General features: G+C 44.8%; 3 protein-coding genes across 3 annotated transcripts; all 3 read right to left on the bottom strand.

The window, feature by feature from the left end:
- Window positions 1–3237, bottom strand: cldn15a (claudin 15a; the record flags this gene model as incomplete). The annotated part of the gene is made up of 5 exons (XM_079758438.1): window positions 1–97; window positions 298–405; window positions 676–757; window positions 1062–1226; window positions 3021–3237. The coding sequence occupies 5 exons, from the start codon at window positions 3235–3237 to the stop codon at window positions 1–3; spliced, it is 669 nt and encodes a 222-aa protein (XP_079614564.1).
- Window positions 3238–7904: 4667 nt separating this feature from the next.
- On the bottom strand, window positions 7905–12254 carry fis1 (fission, mitochondrial 1). Its single transcript, XM_079758439.1, has 5 exons — window positions 12195–12254; window positions 11594–11726; window positions 9996–10072; window positions 9476–9581; window positions 7905–8874 (listed from the first exon to the last, which is right to left on the bottom strand). Exons 1-5 carry the CDS (start codon window positions 12237–12239, stop codon window positions 8774–8776), a joined length of 462 nt encoding a protein of 153 aa, XP_079614565.1. The 5' UTR covers window positions 12240–12254; the 3' UTR covers window positions 7905–8773.
- A 610-nt stretch (window positions 12255–12864) lies between these two features.
- LOC307090990 (cytidine deaminase) lies at window positions 12865–14159 on the bottom strand (the record flags this gene model as incomplete). The annotated part of the gene is made up of 5 exons (XM_079757810.1): window positions 14117–14159; window positions 13732–13854; window positions 13531–13642; window positions 13260–13317; window positions 12865–12978 (listed from the first exon to the last, which is right to left on the bottom strand). Exons 1-5 carry the CDS (start codon window positions 14133–14135, stop codon window positions 12865–12867), a joined length of 426 nt encoding a protein of 141 aa, XP_079613936.1. The 5' UTR covers window positions 14136–14159.
- Between the last annotated feature and the right edge of the window lie 1951 nt (window positions 14160–16110).

The raw sequence follows: 16110 nt of genomic DNA, 5'->3' as shown, positions 1-16110 counted from the left end.
TCAGACGTACGCGTTACGTCCGTACGTGCTGGCGGCCACGCTCCGAGTCGGTGCGACGCCGGAGTACATGGTGCCTCTGGGCTGGTAGGGCAGCGGGCTGGGCGGGGGGTGATAGGGGGGTGATGGAGGAATAGGGTAGGATTTTTTATTTTGTTTTTACAAATACATTACAATATATATATTATACATTATTATTACAAATAGATTAAAATAGCAAGTAATAGAAGCAAGTAAAATCAGGAAAAAAAACAACCCAATAAAAAAATAATCCACACAGAGGAAAGCCTCGTTACTCACAATTTCTCCTCGGTGCCCATCTTGCAGGAGCAGGTTAGACACGAGCCGCCGGCAATGGCGAGGACAGCCGAGCACCAGCCGATGTAGAGTCCCTCTCCGATCTCAAACCTGGAACCACCAGCAGGGGGCAGTCACGAACCACCCTCATCTCTATCAACCGGCCCTCATCTCTATCAACCGGCCCTCATCTCTATCAACCGGCCCTCATCTCTATCACAGAGGTGTAACAGCTGATGCCAGGACAGTTGCAGCACATGAAGCTATAATGAAGTCACCTACCCACGCCCCTCTTACACACTTATTGTATGTTGGACGTCCTTAAAAATAGTACTTAGCATTATGTAGCATCCACTCAGTGCCCTGTGTGTATTCACTTACTTAGTCCCCGGGTAGATGGGATTGAAGAAGTCCTGGGTGATGTTGAAGGCGTACCACGACACGGAGATCATGGTGCACAGACCTGGGGAGGAAGAGGGAGAGAGGGAGAGAGAGAGAGAGAGAGAGAGAGAGAGAGAGAGAGAGAGAGAGAGAGAGAGAGAGAGAGAGAGAAAGAGAGAGAGAGAGGGAGAGAGACAAACAATTGAACATTCAATATCCAGTCGGATGGCCAGAGATGCACCACTCTCATCATCTCATCATCCCTATCTTATCCCCCTAACCCCCTCACCCCCTCACCCTCTCATCCCCTCACAACCCTCACCCCTTCTCACCCCCTCCCCCCCTCACCCCCTCCCCCCCTCCTCACCCCTCCTCACCCCCCTCACCTTGGAGGAGGAACATGACCCCGGCCGTCCCAGCGATGCGGCCCTTCAGGACGTAGTTCTCTCCGGCCGCCTTGGAGCACTGGATCCCCACCAGCGCCGCCACGATGCCGAAGGCCCCCAGCACGATGGAGGCTACCATCAGGGCCCGCGACGCCTGGATGTAGCCTGGAGAGCACCGCACAGAGCGCACAACATTACACAATACACACAGCACCGCACAGAGCGCACAACGTTACACAACATTACTCAATACACACAGCACCGCACAGAGCGCACAACGTTACACAACATTACTCAATATACACAGCACCGCACAGAGCGCACAACGTCACACAACATTACTCAATGCACACAGCACCGCACAGAGCGCACAACGTTACACAACATTACACAATACACACAGCACCACACAGAGCGCACAACGTTACACAACGTTACACAATACACACAGCACCACACAGAGCGTACAACGTTACACAACATTACACAATACACACAGCACCACACAGCACACAATGTCACACAACAGCGCATAATACATGACGTCACACAGCACCACACAGCGCATACAACGTCACACAACAACACACAACGTCACACAACATTGCACAATACACACAGCACCACACACCGTCACACAACTCATCACTTAGATGGCCTGCACACAACACCACGCAACATCACACAACACACAACCCCACACAACATCACACAACACACAACCCCACACAACACATAACCCCACACAACGCACCACTGAGAAGGCCTGCACACAACACCGCACAGCACCACATCACTGAGAGGGACTGTTCGAGGACACACACGCATACACACACAAGTACATGCACACGCACAAACATACACGCACAACACATACACGTACACAAAGGCACACACACGTACACAGGCACACCAGCACACACACACACACACGTACACTTGCAGGCGTACACACGCATACACGGACACACACATGCAAACCATTAGACACACAAACATTCCCCTCGATGTGCACTCACTCATTATGCAAAAACATGTATAATATATTTAGATATTATTTTAGAGAAGGTAAGTTGCTTTTGAAGTCCACACCTTCTGAGGGAAAACACTCAGTAATAGTCATAATTAGCAGTAGTGATTTCCAAGTAAAAAGTTATGTTAGTTAACATTTACCCAGTATGTGAAAGAAAAAGAAACCGGAAAAGAAACTATCATCCCTATTGTTAAACATTAATGTAGAATTCAACCAGCGTGGGTGTTTAGATCGACAATGGGTATGGATGGAGATGATGTATGGAGAAATACATCACCACTCTGGAGAGACACATCCCAAACCGCTCTAGTTAAATAGTAACCACTAAAGGTGTTCAGTTTCAGGAAATTCAGTGTACAAAGTGTACTAGAGACTAAAGAGCACTAATGTAGTTGTAGATACAAGGAGAGGCTGGCTAGTGGTGGATTCAGTGGTTCATGTTCCCATGATATTAATCCAGTGTTGACTCCACAATATCTGATTGGAGAATTCGAAAGCAATGTACATCTGAAGAGAAAAATTGTGACGTCATATTTTTTTTGTCCTGCAGTTCTGGTGCTCAAACATTTGATGACATTATCATAAACTTTTGAATGCTATGGTGGCTGTAAAACTAATCATTGGGAATCCTCTTATTAATACTGGAGAAGACACTATAACTACTACTTCTATACTACTATATAGTAGTATATTTATAGAAGTATACTACTATATAGTAGTATAGTACAATTACTATTTAATTCCATCACTATTCCCTCATCGCGCGGACACTTGAACCCAGACTGAATCATTTTGTAAAACACACATGTTCCACCTCATAGGTTAATCAGCGCTTCACCACCGAGCTCTGCGTCCGTCTGTCCTACCGTCGGTCCGTCAGTCCTACCGTCGGTCCGTCAGTCCTACCGTCGGTCCATCAGTCCTACCGTTGAGCGCCAGCAGCGAGGGAAACTCCCGGCAGTCGTGCACGCCGGTGGAGTCGGTGGCGCAGGACATCCACAGGTTCTCGTAGATGGTGGAGGTGGTAATGACGTTGCCGTTGACCGTGGAGGTCTTCCAGTAGCGGTTGGGCAGCGCAATGCCCACCATGACCCATCCCAGGAAGCCCAGCAGCAGGGCCACGACCTCCACGATGGGGTCCATGGCGATCAGGAGCCGGTCGACCCTGGTTTCACCAGGCGTGAAGGCTGTCTTATCTGAAGACCTTCAGCCAAAGATCTCAGAACACGTCGGAGGAGATGGTTCAGCTCCTGGTGATTTGGATGGAATGTTCCTCTTTCTAAAACCAGCTCTCCCAGTACGGTGGAGACTAGGGAATGTAGGATATGGTCGGTAGAAGTCAACGCAAGCCCGGGTATGTAATTGGTTCTATGATTTACACCCCCTGCTGTCCCTCTCTATGTCTCTTTATGTCTCTCTATGTGACACTCCTTCTCTCCTCTCTCTATGTGTGTGTCTTTCCCACACTCTCTCCTCCCACGAGCGCTAGTCTCTCTATCCTCTTGGACACCCCCAGAAACTTCCCAGGTGTTTATCGGCTGAGGGTCCAATGGTCACGGCTCTGGTGTTTACTCCGTTAACATTCTCTTCTGAGTTGAATCGTGTGCCTGGCGTCAAACCTGCATCCCTAAAGTTGGAATCAGCATGACCCTATCTAATCCCTGAATAGGCTCAGGAATAGAACGTCAAAACTTCCATGAGTATTGTTAAACTTATTTCTGGACATAAAACTGTTTCATAAAGCGGTGATACCAGATAGTGTTTCACCATTCAGCAGCTATTCTCCACAATCAGGTTCCATCCAAAGTGTGAGCGACTGTATAACTCTGCTGGCCGTAGTCCTGAACTATAACAGTCCCTGGGAAACTTTGGAGGGACGCCATCTGTTCCGTCAGCGTTACCGTCTCCATGGTGACCATCTCAAGGCCGCTCTCTCTCTCTCTCTCTCTCTCATGATCACCATGCCTTATAAAGCCAGCTCAAACTGTCTGCCAGAGGAAGTGATCATGCCAACACATGTCTTGTATCTTAAATATTTCTTAGTGTGTCATGTGCCTCATACCACCTCGAAAATTGATTCTCTGTGATTGTTTATTTTTTTCCACTATTATTTAAAATTAACTTTACTCCTTGTCTTGTGTTGTTTCCCCGTTAAGCAATTTATATCTGGTTGATTTACTGTATATTGGGTGGATTTACATAAGGTTGATTTGTCTGGTTTATTGATAGTTCAAACCCACGCATGTCATAACGACTCCTCTCTCTCTTGAACCCCTATCTTCAGAGACAGATTAGATAATATATCCAAACATGGGGCTTAGAAAACACGCATATTGGGGTCAGGAGATTCAACATAATCAGTTGTGTGTAAAAGGTTAAGCTGAGCAGCCCCGATACGGGCCAGCATGCCTCACGTCCTCGTTAATGACTAGCAGTCACTCCGTTCATCCTCCCCTCCTCTTTCCTATCTTAAGGGATTTTAACAAGCAAATGAAAAAGTATTGTCTTTTCTATTGGCATTCTGCTAGACTCTTTCTCGCTAAAACCTAGGAAATTATGACCTAGGCAGTTTTTTATTTTTTTATTTCCCAACCAGCCTCTGGACGTACTATAACTTTCTCTTTACTATCCAAGTCTATAGCTTTATCGCCTGCTTTCCAAAAACACTGTAACTTTAATGGTATTCCCACAAGGCAGCACGATCATTAAATGGTCCTTGTTTTTTAAATAGACTATAAAGGTTTTTTTTGCTGATGAAAGATTTGTAGACACACTCAAAGTTAGATAAACACAAACATAACAAACTAGAAAATGCTGAAAATGTATTAAACAAACGAAACGCCGCCCTCAGACCAGCCTCTATCTGAGAATACGTGACTTAAAAAGGGAAATGAGAGGTTTTTAACATTCTCGGTGTTTGTTTTAGTCAAGAGTGTACGTTAGCCAATGGAAACCTTTATATAATACGTTTGCTCTCTGGTCATTCTTCCGCAGTCGTTCCAGAACTCATGGGATCCTGTACTTCAAATGGATCTGATATATCACATTCACATAAATGTGTTTTTCACGAGATAGCAATGGAGAAGATTGTTTTATTTGAGAAGGCCCCCTCCCCCCAGAATGATGTTCCACTTTAAGTTTGTTCTTTGCGTTTGCATAAATTAAGGGTCTTGTTCATCTGTAGGGAAACACAACTGGAGACTAGTGCTTACAAACAGCCTGCTGACAGATTCAACTGTTCTGCATTTCTACGTCCAGGCCTGAACTTCTCCAACAACTGGGCCAGAAGAATATTCAGTCACAAAGTCATCACCTTGACGGCCAGAAGTCTCCGGTCAGAAGATCAGCCTAAAGCTCACAGAGTAAAAGCCTTGATTAGATCGAATGCATATTAACAGCACAGAATATAAAACAGATATCACACATCTCAATGTGGGAACTGAACTGACAGCTGTTGAAAGGTTGTAGGTTCAAATCCCAGTGACCGCAGCAAACCTGTAGGCATCATTGAGATACCTACACCTGACATGTTAAAATAAGAACTACCACATACATGACATGCACTCTTCCAATCGCAATAATGATTCAAAGTTAATGTTTGACTTCAAAAAGGCAATCCGAGTGGCTTTAAATGTACCATCCGGGTAAATATTTGAACCATTCTTCAATGATTACCATGCATAAGATGACCATGTCAAGACGCCCCTTCACACCAGCTCTTCCTTCTCCACTATCCCCTATCAGCTGTAATCTCTGCTCGTTTTAATCTTGCGTCTGCAGGGTAAAGGGGACATGGTTGTCGGTTTGACTCCCAGCAGAAACAGGTCAACTTTATTGACCCCTGTAGTGACTGTGCAGAGGCACAGTCTACCCACAGGGGTCAATAAAGTAGGTCCTCATCAGGAACTATTCCCGTTGGACCATCCTAGACCGATAGGTGAAGTGGGCTGGAACACAGAGTAGGGCCCGGGAATCCACTCCAGTTATTAGTGCCCTTGCCCATGGGCAGGGCAGAAGGGTGAGCTTGGTATAGGCGAATAATAATCCAAACTACAGATCGAGATATCGTTTGAACCATTTTGGCATTGTCACAGACCAATTCAGGATTGGCCTTTGAGTTTTCATTCTGCACACCAGAACGTTCCAGGATGTGTTTTGGTTTGATTTTCCACAAGGGTCAAGAGATAGGATGTACCCATCACTCCCTGCCCACAAGGGTCAAGAGATAAGATGTACCCATCACTCCCTGCCCACAAGGGTCAAGAGATAAGATGTACCCATCACTCCCTGCCCACAAGGGTCAAGAGATAAGATGTACCCATCACTCCCTGCCCACAAGGGTCAAGATATAAGATGTACCCATCACTTCCTGCCATGTCACTTCGTGATCCGACAACTCCAACCCAAAGCGGTCAGGATGACTTGTAGGAGGCGGCTGTGATGTGAATACATAACCGGGAAACACTATTCTGAACACTGCCGGGTGTCAGAGTCACCCCGGTGATGAGGCAGGGCGGAGATAACTGAAACGATAAGCTTGAAATGATGGCTAATGTTCCTGATAGACGACAGATAGACGTCTATCTTCAGGTATAATAAAGGCCTTCAGTCTCGTTGATAATGCTGCTCCATATCAACAAGACAGAACGGATGTCTCTTATTACAAACTAACAACACAAACACTGAATTGAGAATATTTATTCTACATATATTCGGAATCTCTGCTTTGAGAAATTTATTTGAAAGAAATACGGAGACCGAGAGATTTTTAAACAGAGACTCGAGTTGTTCACAATAATGGTTGATTAATAAGTCTAGTACATTTAGTTCTGATTGAAGTTGATAACAGCGATCACGCCACTCCTGACCCCAACATGGTAACAAATACTGAAACACACATTGACCTCTTATTACCACCTAATAAATTTTATAACACTGAAACCGATCAGATAACGTACAGAGTGTGACCAACCACATTGTTCCAAACCAACCCGTGTTGCTCTGGTTATTTTCCTGTAAATATTAACTTCCATGTTGAAGTGGCTGCCTTGGGATTTGTCGGTGTTCCCAGCCGTCCGTCACTCGCCCACACAGGGTCTCATCGCCTCGTCTCTGGGGATTTCCGGCCGTGTCAGTCTGGGGTTAATGTGTAACACACGTAGATAACCCCGCCAGACCGCCTCCACAGCCTTCCTGTTGTGATGCACAAAACTTTATACCTTTCGAGGTGAAGTTGTACGGCTCTTTTATCGCCCCGGCAACTGGGCACGTTTTTAGCTGACAGGACCTATCGGGCAGAATCGACGATAGTCGTGATGAGATCTGGCGAAATGTGTGAAAATATTTCGTCACGGCGATGACCGAAGCAGGAAGCGGGAATGGAGTCAGAGACAAACCACTGATGATTAAAAGGCAATATGTGAATTATAAACTGGACTTGGACCAGTGGCCAGTGAGTTCGTACTGGGACGGTGTGGGGAAAGGGAACCTCTGCACCCGTCACCCACGGTTACCAGGTGGAACATCATGTGTTTTGATTCCCGGTTCGCCCACGCGGGTCAGAACCAACGCTGCCGTTAGTTAACCGTTAAAAGTCTGAACGACGCTACCGGAAAAGGCCCACAGCCTCACCGGGCCGGTGACAGGCGGGCATCGAACCGCGTTCCCTTCTACCTTCACGCTCAGTAGTATGGATCTCTATCCTGCAAAAATAAACAAAAAAAGTTGAAACGTTCAACAGTTTCCTCACTTTATCGGTTCGTAGAGTCGCTTCGAACTCCGACAGCAGAAGAGGCCACAGCCCAAGACCCTTTTTGTTTTAATGAATGACTTTATTAACTGAACAGTTGTGCTCCATTTAAATAGATGATAAACAAATCGGTAACTATCAACATATCTTATGGTTAGACATTTAATTACAAAGAACATAACATAAAATATAAGTTGGATGTGTGTGTCTCGTACTTGACCTTGCCCACCGGACAGACAGACAGACAGAGACAGACAGACCTGTCTTATACACAACATACATATCTGCCCTGACACACACGGCCCTCCAAGAAAACTATTAATTACTTTTGGCATATTGATCGAACTTTAGCGTGTTGACCCTCCTCCCTGAGCAAAGTCGTTACCCTCTTAACATAGTTTCTATAGTTACCATGTTCCCCATCAATGCCCTCTTAATATAGTTACCATGTTCCCCGCACAGTTAAGAAGACTAAGACACCAAAACAAATGAATTGCACCTGCGAGGTGTTCTACCAACATCCTGTTTACATCTTAAAGGTTGTTCTCTTCTGATCAGTAAACCAGATTCCACCCCCTGAAATTATTTACACTGTCAATCAGATGATGAGCAGCTGCATATCGAGGCTTTTGAAACATACAAAAGTGGGTCATGAATATGGGACGGCCATATTTAAATGTCTTCATGCGGCTATTACAAATGCACTCCATATTTCACATCAACGTGATTCAAATCGTAGTATATTAGGACTCCTCCCCCGATTTAGTAAACACCAATCACAACGCAGATTGAGTTAAACAAAGAAACTCTTTCAGCTATTCCCCAACAGATGGAAGCCATGAATGTTTAATTATGGTAATAACAGAGAGGAACCTTCTGGGTGCTTCTCTATGGAAAAAGGAAAACAAAAACAGAGACCCATCTTATCTTCTACGATTTGGCTCCTTTTGCGACGGCCAATCCGATGAGCCCTGCCAACCCGGCCACGCCCAGACCGATCCCGCTGCAGATCGCGATGCCAACCAGTCCATCTGGGGATGAAAAAGAGAACAGACGCCAATCGTTAGAATTCATGAGTCAATCCACGTCCAATAGCAGCCCAGTCTCTGCATGCAAATGCTAGTCTAGCAGTCAGGCTCTCATTTACGTAGCTGGAACCATTTAGCACTTATCTGGCCATGAGCTGGATAACAGCCTAACCACACAACAATGCTAAAAAGCATGCCCCTTTAGCCCTGCATGCTATGCCTCAAACTTTTGACGGCCCCTAGAGTTTGAAGGTCCATAGATTTTTACGGCCCCTAGAGTTTGCCTGTCCCTAGAGTTTGACGGCACCTAGAGATTGACGTCACTAGAGTTTGATGGTCCGTAGAGTTTCCCAGTCACTCTACAATCCTCTACATCCATGTGAAACATAGGGGAGGCACAAACTATCAGAAGCTGTAGATGTTTTATCTAATACCTGTACTATTCTTTTCCAATGTTATTTCTGCATTGCACGTCGTCTTGACATACAGCCCTTAGTTTATGTTGCGTTTAATCTACGTTGTATTGTATGTACTGCTGCCTGTCTGGGCCAGATCTCCTGAAGGATAAACGTTTCTTCAGCCTAGATGTTGAGCGTGGACGGACCCTTCTTCAGGGCCTTCTCGATGAGCTTCTGCAGCTCCAGAGCCTGGGTGTTCCCTGGCTCGTTCCTCAGCAGCGTGCGGATGTACTTCAGGGCCTTCTCATAGTCCTACAGCCGGGGGACGGTGGGGAAAGAGGGACAAAATCAAAACACAACTTTATTAAAGATATATGATTCAAATGAACAGCGGAAATGACGCCGACTCCAAGCAGAGAGGAGCCGAGTGAGTCCACATTAATGTTCCTCCTCCTAGTCTCCGACTCCATCACCCCAGCCCACCTCTTTAATACATAACCCCAAATATCCATTAATGGCGTGTAATCCATCCCTACACTACAGGGTTCAGTGGACACAATCACCACGTTTACACCGAGAAATTATCACATCTTAACCGTGTCTGTCGTTAATAGTCAACGGTCAATTGTTTACGAAACATATTGGCTAAGAGAATACGAGGGAATCATAAAGCCGGCCTAACTCGGCCAGGTATAAAGTCTAGTGCTGCATTAACAGCCCTCACACCTTGAGCCGGTAGTTGGCCACCGCCAGGTAGAAAAGGAAGTCGCGGGAGTCGTCCTTGCTCGCTTTCAGCACCAGCTCTGGAAATAAAAAGGTTGTAAAAGTAAAACACTGTACAGTAGACATGTGAGAGAAGGCGGTTGATTGGGCTTCAAGGTTTGGCCACGTCACTGTAACCATGGATACAAGATAGGCTGACCAGAGAGTCAAGGTTTATTGTGGCATGATGACTGCTCTGTCCATTTCTACATTAAGACCGATCATAAAAAGGCAATCCATACAATACTGTAATGTCAATACAATCAATACAATACAACCATTCACTGGTCAGACCTACTCTGGATGGTTTAAAACTTAAAGGAGAAATCCGGTGTAAAATGGATCTTGGATATGTTTGGTATGACAACGAGTTGGAATGTTCGTTTGGAGGCAAAAAAGCGCATATAGACTCATTCTTAAGTTGGCTCTTTTTAGCCGATTCTACCAAAACGCTATAAACTTGGAAAGATAGGGGCATGTCTCATGGTAAAAACTAAATCCATCTTGTCTTTAAGACTCAATAGGTGGATTGGCGAACACAGAGCTTGTGACATCCGTCAGCAACACGCAAGCTCTGTGTTCTCCAATCTACCCATCGAGTCTTGAAGACAAGATGGTGTCGACGGGTGAACTACTGATGGTATTGTATGCATAAAATGTCCTTTTTAACAAACAATCTGTACACTTACAAAGTTATAAAAGCTTAGTTTTGACCCTTATTATACTACCAAAGAAGTGTCTGGCTATTTCTAGCCTTGTAAGTGGTTTGAAATAGCGATTTCGTTTTTACCATGAGACAACGCCAATCGTTCCAAGTTTATAGCGTTTTGGTAGAATCTGTAAAACAACAAACTTAAGAATGCGTCTATATGCGCTTTTTTGCTCCCAAACGAACATTCCAACTCGTTATCATACCAAACATATCCCAGATCCATTTTACACAGGATTTCTCCTTTAAACACATCATAGTAAACGGTTGGGCATGTGCTGCCCAATATTTTACTGACGTTACAGTACAACATTAACCATGATAGTAATTATTTAAATGTAAATATAGCTATTTTTAGTCATTTCAGAAATCGTATATATATTTATGTATATACATTATATATTGAAAGCAAAACTAAAGAAGTCCCAGTCTTTCTTTCAGAAATCTGGTCTCCTTATAAAAAGATAAACATAACAGAAACACTATAATTGACATCTACACGTTTAATACGAAGATAACTTTATATTATAATTTATATTGTATGTTAATGATAGTAATATATAGATTACACATATTATTCTGGCACTTAATGTACACACTTATTGTATGTTGTACGTTCTGGCACTTAAAAATAGTTCTTAGCATCGTATCCTAGCTATCTTTGTTGTATACGGGGAAAGGGTTAACCTAGTGATAGATAATGCTTGGCACTTGGTTCTATGAACATCCTTACTGTACCGACAGAGATATATTGTTGTTTCTCTTTCTTCTGACCAATGTACTTATTGTAAGTCGCTCTGGATAGAAGCGTCTGCTTAACGTGAACGTATTCTCCACCACCACCACCACCCACCATCCAGGAGCACCACCCCCTTCTTGATGTCTCCGGTGTATTTGCTCCTGATCAGACACCAGGCGTACTCGAACTTGGTGTCTTTGGACACGGAGCCCTTCTGCTCCTCTGCTTTATACTTCTTCTCAAACTTCTGGAACCACAATACACAAACAATGGCTTTTACTTTGGTAGTTAAACACAAACAAAGGCTTTTACTTAGGTGGTTGAACACGATGCACGCATTTACCCTTTAGAAGTAATCGATATAATTAGTAGTTAGTCAACAATGATGACTCGCACAAGAGTAGGACTTAAACGAGTTTAACTGTATGTGAAAACCAACTGGAACTAGTGAGAAGAGGAGAGATGTATAGATTACTTGTTATGTTTTAAGGTCACTTATATTAGTGTTGAGTTATTAATTATTAAAGTGCGCAGATGAAGGGAATAGTTACGTCATCGTGACTGGTTTCGGGACAACCACGGAGCCTTTAGAAACCTCCTAATCCCGGGCGATATCCGCCTTAATCCCGACCATATGTCTTCATAACTGGATCATATAACTATTTAATTTGATAAAAGGCTCGAATGTAAAGATGGAACGCGGTTAAAGACTTACTATAAGGTCTTCCGGAGCCACAACATCACTCACGACAGCCTCCATGTTTCCGGAAACTGATTCACACCACGCCCACTTAAACCACGTGTCACTTGTTTTGACGTTTTACGGTTCTATTTATTTATTTTTATATTTTTTAGAGAATATATTATGTTATATTGTATATTTTAATTAAAATAGGCGCACTGCTAAATTTAATTAAAATGTACAACATATTTTTTATTTTCGGTGGTCAAATCATATTTTATTAAACAGTGCACAAACAGTTAAAGAGGCCATTCATCATCAAGATAACAATTGATGCTTTAAAAATTCTACTTGTAACGAAAAATAAAACAAAAACAGACAAACATTTTTAATGAATTATTTCTTCAACAGACACACAACTATAATAACATAACATAATAACATAACACAACCTTTGCTTTTGATTGATTATGCAACAAATGATCATTGACACCCTATCGTTAACTATTCAAGAGAGCACAGACAGACAGACAGACGGACGGACAGACAGACAGACAGACGGACGGACGGACGGACGGACGGACAGACAGACAGACAGACAGACAGACAGACAGACAGACAGACAGACAGACAGACAGACAGACAGACAGACAGACAGACAGACAGACGGACGGACAGACAGACAGACAGACAGACAGACGGGTCAGTCCTTCCCCAGGTGGCGGGGGGAGAAGGGGAGGGGCAGCAGCTCTGCCAGGCTGGTCTCTCTGTACGACCCGTCGGGCTTGGTGAGGTAGACCACCAACTGGCCCCCGAACTAGACCGGGGGGGGGGAAACAGAGATGGGGGGGGGTGGAAGGTGATGGATATAAAACATCTGCTCTATTATAGATAATGTATGTTAATGTGGCGGATGCATTTAATTTTGACTGCGTCTATTGATGTATTTTGTCGTATTTATTTGCATACTTAACAAAAATATCATAATCTCTTTTAAATTGTCATTGCGTCTTCTACTAAAGTGTCTGATATAGAGTTTATTTACGTTCCTGTTAGGATTAGTGAAGCCCTCCCCCCCCCCTCTGTGTCCCCCCTCACCTCCATGAGAACCTGGCGACACGCCCCGCACGGACCCACGAAGTGGTCCTTAATGTCGCTGTAAAGGGGGAGGGAGGGGGGGAGAGGGGAGGAGGAGAGAGGGAGGGAGGGGAGGGGAGGGAGAGGGAGAGAGGGGGATAAGGGGACGAAGAGGGGAGGGCGGGATGGAGGACAGAGGGAGGGAGGAGGGGAGGAAGAGAAAGGAGAAAGACAATGAATAATCATCCTCAAACTCAACGGTTTTAAACTCAGGTGACGCCCAGCACCTCACCATGTGACAGCGATGGCCGTGAACGACCGGTGTCCCTCCACCACCGCCCTCTGAATGGCGGTCCGCTCAGCACACACCGTCAGCCCGTAGGAGGCGTTCTCCACGTTACAACCTGGAAAAACACACCCAACACACGCTTGGTTTCGCTATTTAGTTTGGGATTACATTGAGTTACAGGCATGTCTTGGGGCCCCACGTTACCTGTGATTATGGCGCCATCTGCTGTCAGGATGGCGGCACCGACGGGGAACTGGCTGTACGGACAGTAAGCCATTTTCCGCGCCTCCAAACACTTTGCAACGAGTTCCTTCACTCTGATCAGATCTAAAGTCGGAGGACGCAGAATGCGCATGAGTGCAAAACAATAAACACCTGGTTTTCTAGTACACGTAAAGGCTACACGTTTCACAAATGGGGAACATGATGGAAAGTTGAGGGTGTTCGGTTAGTTTTAATGTATGCACAGTGCCCGGATTAAAACAACACCGCATAGTAGATGGATTAGGAGACAGGCCCCGTCCTGCCCAGACCGAGTGAGACAGACGGACATAAACATAAACCAGAACGACAATCAAAGTAACAATACCTATGGCCTGAGCTGCCATGCCCGTGGTCTTCCTGTGGTAGGATAGCCGTGCTGCGGGGTAGTATGGGGGTTAAAGTGAGGTTAATCATTCCGTGAGATGTCCCACATTCTGCCTCCGGACGAGGCGCTGCCAGGCACGTTGCGTTGTTGGTTCAACGCCCAGCGGCTTGGAGGCGGTGGTGGAGGCTCGGTTTGGGATTGGGACCGGCCACCTTGATCGAATCAGTTTGTATCATTGAAATCAATCAAATAAAGAAAGTTTAATTGAACTTGAATCGGATTGAAAACACACATTCGTACAAGTAGAGTTGCCTTATAATCCAAACTATATTTGTTTGATAGGTCACAATATAAAAAGGACATTGAAAAACATCAACATAAAATCATGTAAATTCTAGCAAGATGTCGGTTAGGCCCATTGGGAGAGGAGGGTGGTCAACCAGGGAATTGGTTAAGAAAAAAACGTTTATTTTTGGTGGATGTTGAAAAGCAGGAATGTGGGACGGGGAGCAGCCATCGGCGCACATCCTGAGAGGGAGAACTCCTGCATGGCCTCTCGGGGCACCAGCCCAGTTCATTATCTGAACACCTGACAATAAACACTCTTCAACCCCACCGCCACCACTCTGCGTCCTCATCTGGAGGATTCAGGAGACGTCACCTCGGTGGACGGAAACATCGTTCAACGCTACACCTCTCTCTCTCCGAGTTTGTGTGGTGATGGTTGGGTTAACCTGTTGCATATTGATTACCTCAACGCACCCCAGGTGTACAGCATCACCCAGCCTCACCCAGCCTCACCCAGCCCCAGAGTCAGTCAGCCTCGGCCAGGTGAGGCTGCTTCAACCAGCCATCATCCACACACTCTCACAAAGATTTATATATATATATATATATATATATATATATATATATATATATATATATATATATATATATATATATATATCTTATAACATAATATTATTTAAAATACATTAACCTTCACTAAAAAAGTTTATTAATAGCAGTCCATTATTAACTAACTATCATTACATCACTCCTTATATTCTTAACTATTAAATACTGATATTTATATGTATATATATATATATATATATATATATATATATATATATATATATATATATATATATATATAGGCCTATAGCTATATCTATATATCTAAATCTATTTATATAGATATATCTATATGTATAGTTCTATAAAGGCAAGGTTCCCATCTCTCTTCATTAAGGCCGTGCCCCATCTGTCCGATAAGAGGAAGGACTTCTCGGTCAAAGCCAAAGGTTAATCCCAGTCTAGGGCCTAGCCCTTAAATCTGTTAGTATTAGGTGATAAATCAACCTATTGATCGATGGTCGCGGCCAGGAACCAAAGAGCGATCTGCAGAGCCCCGCCCCTTCTCCGCTCAGTCCAGACCGGAGAGGTTCATAAATATAACGTTTCAAATACCAAACATGTGTAATTGTTTGGTATTATATTTTAGCGCCATATTGTCGCCATATTTCCAAGACGTTAATAAAAGTGGCGGCGATGACGGAGGTGATGATTGGACAACACGGCTCTTCATCGTGTTGGCCTTTGGTCCCCCCCCGTCCCCCCACCCCAAACACACACACCCAGGCAGGCTGCTCCCCGTGTTTGACTTTCGATGCGTGGGTGTGTGTGTGTGTGTGTGTGTGTGTGTGTGTGTGTGTGTGTGTGTGTGTGAGCATTTGTGACTTAGTGTTTGCGTTGGGGACAGTGGCGCGCTCGGAACTCAATCTGCTACACCCCTCCCCACCCTCACCCTACCCACACCCGACACTCAGACACACTCGCGGTGCTACGGCCGCGTCTCCTCGTCTCCTCGTCTCCTCGTCTCCTCGTCTCCTCGTCTCCTCGGCTCCTCCTTCTTGTTTTGGTTCTCCTCTACTTCCGGATTTCTCTCTCTGCTGTCGGAGGAGAAGTGGTGAGCGGTCGGCATTCAGGGGGCCTCCGGCGGAGACACA

The sequence above is a fragment of the Pollachius pollachius genome (assembly GCF_949987615.1).
Source record: "Pollachius pollachius genome assembly, chromosome: 20".
Lineage (NCBI taxonomy): Eukaryota > Metazoa > Chordata > Actinopteri > Gadiformes > Gadidae > Pollachius > Pollachius pollachius.
Note: the sequence above shows the minus strand (reverse complement) of the source record. Positions and strands in the feature narration are given on the sequence as shown.